This window comes from Symsagittifera roscoffensis, chromosome 3 (assembly GCF_963678635.1).
Source record: "Symsagittifera roscoffensis chromosome 3, txSymRosc1.1, whole genome shotgun sequence".
Taxonomy (NCBI): domain Eukaryota; kingdom Metazoa; phylum Xenacoelomorpha; order Acoela; family Convolutidae; genus Symsagittifera; species Symsagittifera roscoffensis.
In genome coordinates this window covers 12,182,559-12,192,244 of record NC_087064.1, presented here as the reverse complement: position 1 = coordinate 12,192,244, position 9,686 = coordinate 12,182,559, and the positions used below count along the sequence as shown (strand labels likewise).

Genomic DNA, 9,686 nt, shown 5'->3' with positions numbered 1-9,686 from the left:
TATTCAAAATTAAATTCTTCTAAGACTTCCTGGTGATCTGCGTTTAAACTAATTCCTTAAGAAGTTGTTTTAACGACTCTATCATCAGCAGAGAAAAATTTGTTACTAAATTGATCGGGACTGTTGCTTTTTTCTATACTTTATAAATACCTAGTTTATCTATGACACATCAAAGACTGGCCCTGAGATCTTCAACTAAGTTATTGTTTTGTAGTTTTTCCCGTGTCCAGTGGTAAGCTTCTGAATGGTTTTCTTTGATTCTTTATTAATGTAGAGACCAATTACCTTAAAAAGATCACCTACCGATGTTCGAAGTAAATTGGTTTGACCTGTTCAATGGCGAAAAAAAAACGATGCACCATTTGTTTATAATACTTTCTCTGGTCGCTTGATTGGTGTTGGCAACATTTATATCAAAAGTATTTAGTAACCCGGTTATGATTCAAAACTATCTAGTAACCCTATGAGCGTTATTTTCTTTTGTTTTTGTTCCTTGTAACAATATTGAAATTACCACATATTACCCGATTTGACTGCGAATCAAGGAAAAGCTTATCTAAATGTTTATGAAGCTTGTCTAAGGCTTCCGAGCTCTTCCAGCCGAGAGTCATCTAAGCAAACAAAAGTCTGATGTAACGATAATGTTTTTTCAATTTACGAATGCTCAGAATTTGGATAAAATTATCAATAAATTTTTGATTTATGTAATGAGTATTTCGAAAATATACTTACCTCACCTCTTTTTTTGAAGAGTCAATTACAATTTGATCCTCATTCAATTGAAGACGGCTAATTAATTGATTTTTCTTCAACCAAGTTTCTCTTGTACATATTGCTTTTCCTTAAGTTGATCAGCTAAAACTTCGATTTCGTGTGCTTTTTTGGTAGCAATTTTGTTTTGTGTAGTAACAATTGAATGCTTGAATACGTATTTTAAAGTTCTCTATGAGTCTTTGTTTATCCTTTCTGGAAAAAAAACTTCGAACAACGGCCTGTTTTTTTCCTTGCTTCCGCCGGAAAAGTTGTTTGAGCTATAGATTTTATGTTTAAGTTTCATTTTCCCAACTGATTTTTGGTTTATTTCGTTTTTGTACCTTTTTTGCTTTCACAGATAAGAAACTCAATTGGTCTAAAGCAAACTAAACCTTGGTATGCTTTTTTCTTCATTTGCGGTATAACTTTGATGTTTAAATTCCAAGTTTTAAAAAAGGACTCGTTTTGATCACAATGCACTCCGCGTAAATACAAAACTTTGTAAAATAACTTATAATTTTGATACTGCAAATATTATTTTGAAATATTGCTTCAATGGGCCCCTGCTGTGGTTGCATAATCACAAACCAGTCAGAGCTGCTTGCGTAATCACAATCAGGGTGGACACATGACATTCCAATAAACGAACCGAGCTGATATGAAGTCGGTTTGCTTTGTTGACATTCAGGAATTAGATCTAGCAATTGAAAACAAAGAAAAACTAAGGAAATTCGAAAAATCTTTTTTGAAAAACTTTTAACTTAGTTTTTCTACAAGGGCAAGAAACAGAAAAAAATAAATGCAAAAAAAACTGACAAATGAGTTTTAAAAAATCTTTCGACAGTTTTCTGTGGCTAATTATTTCTTGCGGAAAAATAACGCTACAATAGCAATCAATCTATGTTAGAAAATTTTAATAAGATGTTTTAATCATCTTATTTTTAAGAAAGGCGTATGTTGCAAAGTTAAAACGATCTGATTGACTTAAAGATTGAAAAAGCTTGTTTTGGTGGATTACTTGGCAGTCAATAATTACTCGTGACCGATGTGTTTTGTTAACGTTTTGTTATTGTTCTGCTAAGCTTCAGCCAAAATAAGCTATTTATAAATTCAGAAAATTGTCGAAACAGCTTTACAGCCATAATTAATAAAGCTTTAAAAAAATTACCTATTTCAGCTCTTTCTTTTTTGTTGCTTATGTGGAGTTGAACTCTCTTTGTGCTGTGTCTGAGAATCTTTTAGAAGTTCAATCTCATCATGATTTGCTAGTACAAAATTACGACACGGATAATTATGTGAAGATAGTTCTCCTCCGTAAAGCTCTACAATCTCAATATTAAAAATCTTGAGCAAAAGTAACTCTCCTCCAACCAACTCTCAGATCAAACAGTCACTCTCCGAGAAAACAATCTCCGTCAAAATGATCTGAACATAGAACAGGGTTGGTCGTCGGCCAAAAAGTCTTAAAATACTATGTTATTATTGTAACATATTTCACCACACAACAAAAAAAAACGCAAATTTCAAAAAATTTCATCTAGATGAAATTTTGAAACTTGCGTTTTTTAAGAGGTATAAATCAAACGGGTATTTCCAGAATTAAATACAAATCGAGAAAATTAAGAATATTTTTATGGGCTCTATTTTTATTCGAGTTATTGGCTTTTCTTCTGAGTTTATGTCTTCAAATTCCGGTATGCTTCATTATATTGAGTGATCACGTGGTCAGCCCAGTTGAAATGAGTCATGGGCAGGTATATTTTAGAAATGTGATGTGTCGGATGCCAGATATCATGAAAGAGAGTGAACTGGAGATGTTCTTACACGTAGTCGACACCGACAGAAAAGGTACTAACTAAATATCTAAATCAATTCACTGCCTATATCTCTAATTAAATGCTTGTAAAAGCCCTAATAATTCTTTCGTTGTGGAAATAAATTTATGATAGGGCTGAATCACTTTCATTACTGAAGTAGCTACAGAAGCAGGGTACGAAAGGGAGTTAGCAGTTGCTAATCAAAACATTCGCTTCTTGATTATACCATGATGTCCTATTTCATGTAAGATTATTACAGATCAGGGGCGGATCAAATACAGGCCAAAGAAGGCGTTTTTACGTTCCTGTTGGAAGGTTTTGACAAAAAATTGCCGTTTTTTTTAGCGCGCTCCCCATCAAAATTAGTATATTTTGGCGCCCAAGGCACCTTTAGAAAAGTTTTAGATTCAGTCAGCCAAAAATGAATATCTCAAAATAGTACAAAGGAGATGATACAAATGGTAAAAAGCGGAGAAAATGTTCAATTTTCTTCTGTCAGCTTTCTGGATGAAAACTTTTTTTTTTCAGGAAAGATCACCTTCGAGGCCTTCGCCGATGCGATGAAACTGTCGATTGACGACTTGAGAGATAAAGCGGACAGGAAGATCTCGATTGCAAACCAAAGGTCAAACCGGTTCAAAGGATTCTTTTGAGACCCAAACCAACGGAACAAGCAAAGTACGCAGGAAAAAGCTGAGAAAAAAAAACAAACCAAAAGACTTGTAGATTACCGACTGTTTTGAACATCCAAACAGGAGCAGTTTCACCCACTATTTGCATCAGAAATTGATTGATGTCTCAATTAATTAAAAACTAATAAATTAACCGTTATATTCTTAACTTTTTTCCAGTCTTCATAAAGGTACACTTAGCCTCCATGCTGGTGTTTAACCGTTGGAAGCAATTCAAAAAATATGGCAATAAAATTTTTAAAAAAGCTAAAATAATCGTAAGCTAACCCCGAACAAAAAACGTTTTTTCAGAGATGTTTTCAAATCCGAATTTTGTCTCTTGTATAAGATACTTTTAATTAATTTTTTTTGAAACTTCATATAACTCAATTAAAACTTTATCGATTATCATTGATCGTAAAAATTGAAGGCTCGTGTTTTTTTTTCCAGGTAAAAACCCCGAGGTCGAAATTTGATGACTTTGATGTTTCTGGACACTGCCCTTTTATTTTCCTCTCCCCTTTCCTCTGCCTCGTGATCCCTTCCTGCCTCTTCCTTTCCGTCCGCGTCCTTTCTTCTTGGGCGAGGGGGTTTCAGACCTAATCAATCAATCTCATTTCAACTGTGATTATCATCGTTTGGTTGTTTTCTAACCCTAGATGCATCCAACTTTCGTTTTTGCTTCCCTAAAAAGCCATATTTTTGTAATCTAAGCTCGTTTTGATCAGCATAGTTCAACAATAATTAAAATCCGTTGTTGGAACAGAAGCATTGAAGTTTATTCAAAGTGTGGAAAAAATGGTATGATCGAATGAGTTTTGTTTTCTGCTGAAAAAACCAACCAATCAAACGTGTGGTAGTAACCGCGCCACCAGGCGCGGATCTGAAACTTTCTGCAGGAGGTGTTTTTCAAAAAAAACTCACAGGCCAAATGCTTCCACTTTGATACTAGTTTACTGCATCAATTTTCAGCTGACCGACCCTAGAAGTTGGCGACCTTTTTTTAGGTTGGCCAAATTGATTTTCCAAGCTCTACCAAACTGTTATCTGCCAATTTGACAATAGTAATTCATCCAAGACAATTTTAACTTATTCACATGGAGTCAGGAAAACTCTGTGGATAAAAAATCGAAAAACAAATCTGAATTTAAGCTAACATAAAATTGAAATCAGTCCAAACTGAAATTTCAATCACGTGCAACCACTTATAGTGGTTAAATAATTGAAAATTAAATTAAGTTAGAAATTGCTAGAAATGACAATCAGTTTTAAAACACTAGATAACTTACAGCTTTTTCTATATGGTTCACAATTAGGGAGCTACGGAAGCACGCCTTTAGCCCTGCACCTTAATACAGCTGTCATCAGCACAATTTTGTCTTCGGTGCCATTAAACGGACACTAATATTGCAGTTGATTAGGAATTTTAATAACAAAATGTTTTTTTTTGAACACAAATTGCACTTCAGAATAGTAAAAGGACGTTGTTATTACGTCCGATTGATTTTATTTCTATCTACCTGTCGTAGGTATAAGAACAATTTATCAGTGTTGTAATCAAGTATTTTTGTGTTTTCTTGTTTTATTTTGTCAAGCTTATTCAAACAATGGTTAAAAGCCAATCTTTTTTTCGCTTGGCGTCCTTCGAGCTTAGGTCTACCTACCGCAGAACCGATAGGAACAAATCAGAGTAGGTCAAAGCTACTAATGGAAACGTCAACTACTGCGACCTATAAGACAATCAACAACAATGCCTTATCTTTGCGAGACAAAAAAAACAACAGTCCTCAAAAAGTTATTCATTCCCTCAAAAATCCAATTCAGACAAACACAAAAGAAAATACTGCTGACATCACTTTGAACTACAACATATCTGACTCAGAGTCAGAAATGAAAAAAAAACTCATCATTTTGGAGAACACCACCACCTAGCTTTTGCATCCACCAACGGAACATGTCAATGCAGCAGAACTCATCAACTGTTTCACAAAAGATGACCACGAGGACATCATGGATAAACTTAGACAAACAAAACAGTAAAAACAACAACAAAATACTGAAGACAAAACACTTCAAGCCTCCACACAGCAAATTCACCGCCAAAACTAGACCCAGATTCTGGTCAGAGGCCGGTAGTATCACGCAACAGCTATCAGCACGGATTACTGCAAACAAAAGATATCGTCAGATAACCGGGCAAGTTAGTCAGCAACAAGCCCCCTAGACAGGTTTGGAACCTAATACAATCCACTTACAGGAAAGCACTTAATTCCTGCAGCAGACGCTCAGACATCGAGTAGAGGACAGTCGCAAATAAAACAACGCCTCATGATTAAGCCGCCGCAAACTAAAACTGAAGCTTTCAGAGGAAATTCCAGGAAACAGCGCAAGTGTTTTGTGCTCTATGAAGTCACAATCCAAAAAAAAACCAGTTCGCTCTGCTTACTGATCCAGGTATTTATTTCAAATTCAGTTTAGTACTTTTGATCTCTTTTTTGTAAAATACTGAAAATTATTTCATCAATAATTTTAATAATCACTGAATTCAACAAAAAATTTTCAATGCGCTCTTTTTTGCAACCTATTCTTTCGATCTCAAACACAAACAAATTACTGTTTGTTTCCACAAACCCTCAGTTATGGCAAACAAATGCAGATTTTCAGGTAACATTCTTCATTTTTTATGAGCAGACTAAAAACGACATGTGTACTCTCATTTTAAGATTTTTTTAATCTTCTTTTCATGCAAATTTTTTTTTTACAGTTTTTTCTTTTTATGTCTGTCTGTTCTCATTGTTTCGATAAGTGAATGTAAAAGAAATGCTTGCTATTGATTAAGTTTTTTACACACAAGTTCACACGAAGAAAATCAGATTGATTGGATTGCACTATCAATATTAGACCAACTCAATGTTTATTCGAAATCCAATGAAACATTTTTTAAAAGTTGTCTCGGCAGCAAATAAAATGTACAAAATATTTTCTTATGAGACTCAGAGGACACAAAGTGCTTGTCACAACCAGTACTTTTGCAAAAACAAGGCTAAAAATGTATCCAGCTTGACCATTATAAGATATCTGCTATCTCAGTTTTTCTAATAATATTTAATAGTAATTTTGCCTATTTTACAATTATGTTATGATTCGTTTCTTACAAACAAATGCTTCAAAATATTTTTTGAGTCGAATGAGAGCTAAAAATCTAGAAAGTTGTAAGATTCTTATAAGATAAGTTTCAGGACGTATTTAATGTGTTCGATTGATTATTTTTTCAACTGTTGTAGGTATTGGATTACTTTAAAAGATTTTTGAGAAAGTAATTCAGGTTTACTTGTATTTATTTAGTTACACCTAATGAAAAAGTTTAACCACCGCTCTTTTTCGTTGCTTCGCATCAGTCGAGTTTAGGTCCAGTTACCGCAGCGTTGACAGGAATGAGCCAGGCTAGATCAAAACTACTAGTAGATGAGACAGCTGTAACCTCGAAGACAATCAACTTCAACTATTTGGCCTTGCTCAGCAAAACAAAACAATTATCCCAAGAAAAATCGCCTCGTCGACCAGCCAGACCGCCTCTTCAGACGAGTACAAAAAGCTACTGCTGACATCAACTTGATCTATAACTTGAAAAAATGTTTTTGTGTGCATTTTTGTACGAAAAATCAGTTACTGCAAACAATGGCAGATTTCGCAGGTAACAATTGCAAAATTGTCAAAAAGCTTGCTCCATTTTTTGAGCAAATTAAAAAAAAACATTTACATTAGTTAAACTATTGGAATATGGTTTTTCAATTTTAGTGTCTATTCCCTCAAAAAATTGACAAAAAGCTTTTTAAAGTTTTATGCTATTTTCAATTAAATATTTTTTTCCAGTTTCTTTTTTTATTACAGTCGGTTCTTGTTGGTTCTGATCACTGGAAGTAAGATACATGCTTGTATTTGGTTAAGTGATTTGCCACAAGTTCAGGTATTACGAGTCAAATCAGATAGATTCGAATGACTTATTCAAATTATCAAAGTTATTTGAGCTCCAATTAATGCTTTTGAAAATGGCATCAAAAAAATAATGATTCTGTTGGCAAGAATAAAAGGTCCAAATATCCTTTTTTGAGACCAAATAATCACGGAGAAACCTTGAGCGCTTTTCAAGGGCGGTGCTCATTTCAAGAAAAAGGCAAAACAACTTTACCATGGTAGACCATTATACAAAAAAATTTTATACTAGCACTTCTGATGAAATCTATTAGCAGTTTTGACTTTTTTACTTTCATCTTTTGATTAATTTTTTCTAGTTATGAACTGTTTTCAAGGTCACTGAAGAAGACATAAATGGTTCAGAATACTACTCAAGTCTAGTGAGAGCCAAAACTGTAGAATGTAAAAATCTTGAGAGATAAATTTTAAGATAGTGACTTCGGTCAAACTGGGCGATTCATACGTACATTGTTACGCCTGGGATTCAATAGACCTCGAAGTTAACGCTAGCAATTTTTCCTTCTTTGATGAATTTCAAAACATTTATTTGCATGTCAGACCATGCTTTGCCTCACTTTTATTTGACAGAAAACGATTTTTATGATACTTGGAGAAGTAGCTGATTTGAATTTGAATTTGATGCAGATAAAATTTTGACACACATCATTTTGATCAAACAGGTTAAATAAATCTACATCAGGACTGCTATACAGGTAATTCAACCTTTCCAGTAGCATCCCTTTAGGTTACCTAGAAACAAGCGGTAGGGCACTGAAATTAGGAGTTACCGATGGTAAAACAGCGAAAACATACTTTCATTGTCTATTGTAAAGCCTACTGAATTTTTTAAAGAAAGACTTCAACCCAACTTCAGTCATTACGTTAAGGTTATTAGGGATTAGTTTGATGTCAATCAAAAAATTATACGCATTGATGACTTTCAAAGAAACAGAATTTTTCATTTTCGTAGTCCTAAGAGCTGGCAAAATTAACAAACCCTTAGGTTTAGATCGCGTTTTCATGGTTGAAGTTTTATCTCTAATCAAGAATTTCAAAGGTGACTCATTTCTTAGTTGTCGAAAGATTTCGTGAAAAATCTGAATAAAAAATTAATCAAAAACGGTGTGAATATTATATTCGATGAACACGTTCGTAATATGTTCGTATTTACGTTTAAAAAATATAGTCCTCAAAATCTTTTTCTGTACTAAATAAATTTTATCCATATTACTTTTTGCACCTCACCCATATGCTATGAGTCCGTAAGACATAATTGGAATGATATAAGCAGAATAGAAACGTAAAAGATGATATTTAGAAAAACTGGTTCGTGCACGATACATGATTCCGTTGAACTTCCTTAACTTAGTACACACACTTTCAATTTGATCACTGAAGTTGAGTTCACAGTCAAGCAAGACTCCAAGATAATTGAAGTTGGTCGTATAGTCCAATTTATCACAACCTAATTTGATCTCTTTCAATTCAATCTGCTTCTTACCAAATTGTTGAAGTTTACACTTCGACGGATGCACAGTTAATTTATTGTTGGCGCACCAGTCATCTATACGTTTTACATCATCATAAAACTGTTCGGCAAAATTTGAATTTTTTGACGAATTTAAAATTGTTGTGTCATCTGCGAAAAAGGCCACCTCACTAGTTCTAAAAAAATCAGGAAAATCATTAAAATATAAAAGAAAAAGGAGATCTCCAAGTATTGAGCCTTGGGGCACGCCACATTTAATTTCAAGCATTTTGGATTGTTTTCCGTTTGTTTCAACATATTGATACCTTTTGGAGAGATAGTCTTTCAAAAGTAAATGAAATTTTCCTCGAAAACCCAATCGATCTAATTTATCTAGGAGTATAGCATGGTCAACTGTATCAAACGCTTTTTAAAATCAACATATAATGCTAAACCATAACATTTTTTGTCAACAGTGTTACGCATGAAATCTGTTATTTTAATAATAGCATGGACGCAAGAACGTTTTTTACGAAAACCATACTGTTGTTTTGCAAGTAATCCATACTTTTCAATGAAACAGATCAATCTATTAAAAATCATTTTTTCAAAAATTTTGTTGAATGAAGTTAGAAGACTTATGGGACGATAATTATTTGCATCCTTTTTAGAACCAGACTTATGCAGAGGAATAACTTTAGCAATTTTTAGAAATTCTGGAAATACGCCTTCGTCTATACAAGTGTTGAAGCATTGAACCAAATAAGGACTGATGACTGGTGAGCACAACTTAATCATCTCATTGCTGAAACCATCATGACCAGATGTTTTCTTGTTTTTAAGAGCAAGTATAATGTTCTCAATTTCATTAACATCAGCAGGTCGGAAAATGCAACTAATTAAGACTCGACTTATACGAGGCAATGATTTAACCTCACATATATTTGCTAATTTTGAGCCAATGTTAACAAAACAATCATTAAGTTCGTCTGGTGTCAATTC

The 9,686-nt window shown here is 33.7% G+C and overlaps 1 protein-coding gene across 1 annotated transcript in view; it reads left to right on the top strand.

Moving 5' to 3' along the window:
* LOC134842826 (neo-calmodulin-like) overlaps positions 1 to 3,410 on the top strand; it is a 212,006-nt gene extending 208,596 nt beyond the window's left edge. Inside the window, exons 4-5 of the mRNA XM_063859322.1 lie at positions 2,519 to 2,601; positions 3,099 to 3,410. Coding sequence (XP_063715392.1) covers positions 2,519 to 2,601; positions 3,099 to 3,223 — 208 coding nt within the window. The 3' untranslated portion in view covers positions 3,224 to 3,410. The remainder of the gene's footprint in view (positions 1 to 2,518; positions 2,602 to 3,098) is intronic.
* The last annotated feature ends 6,276 nt before the right edge of the window (positions 3,411 to 9,686 follow it).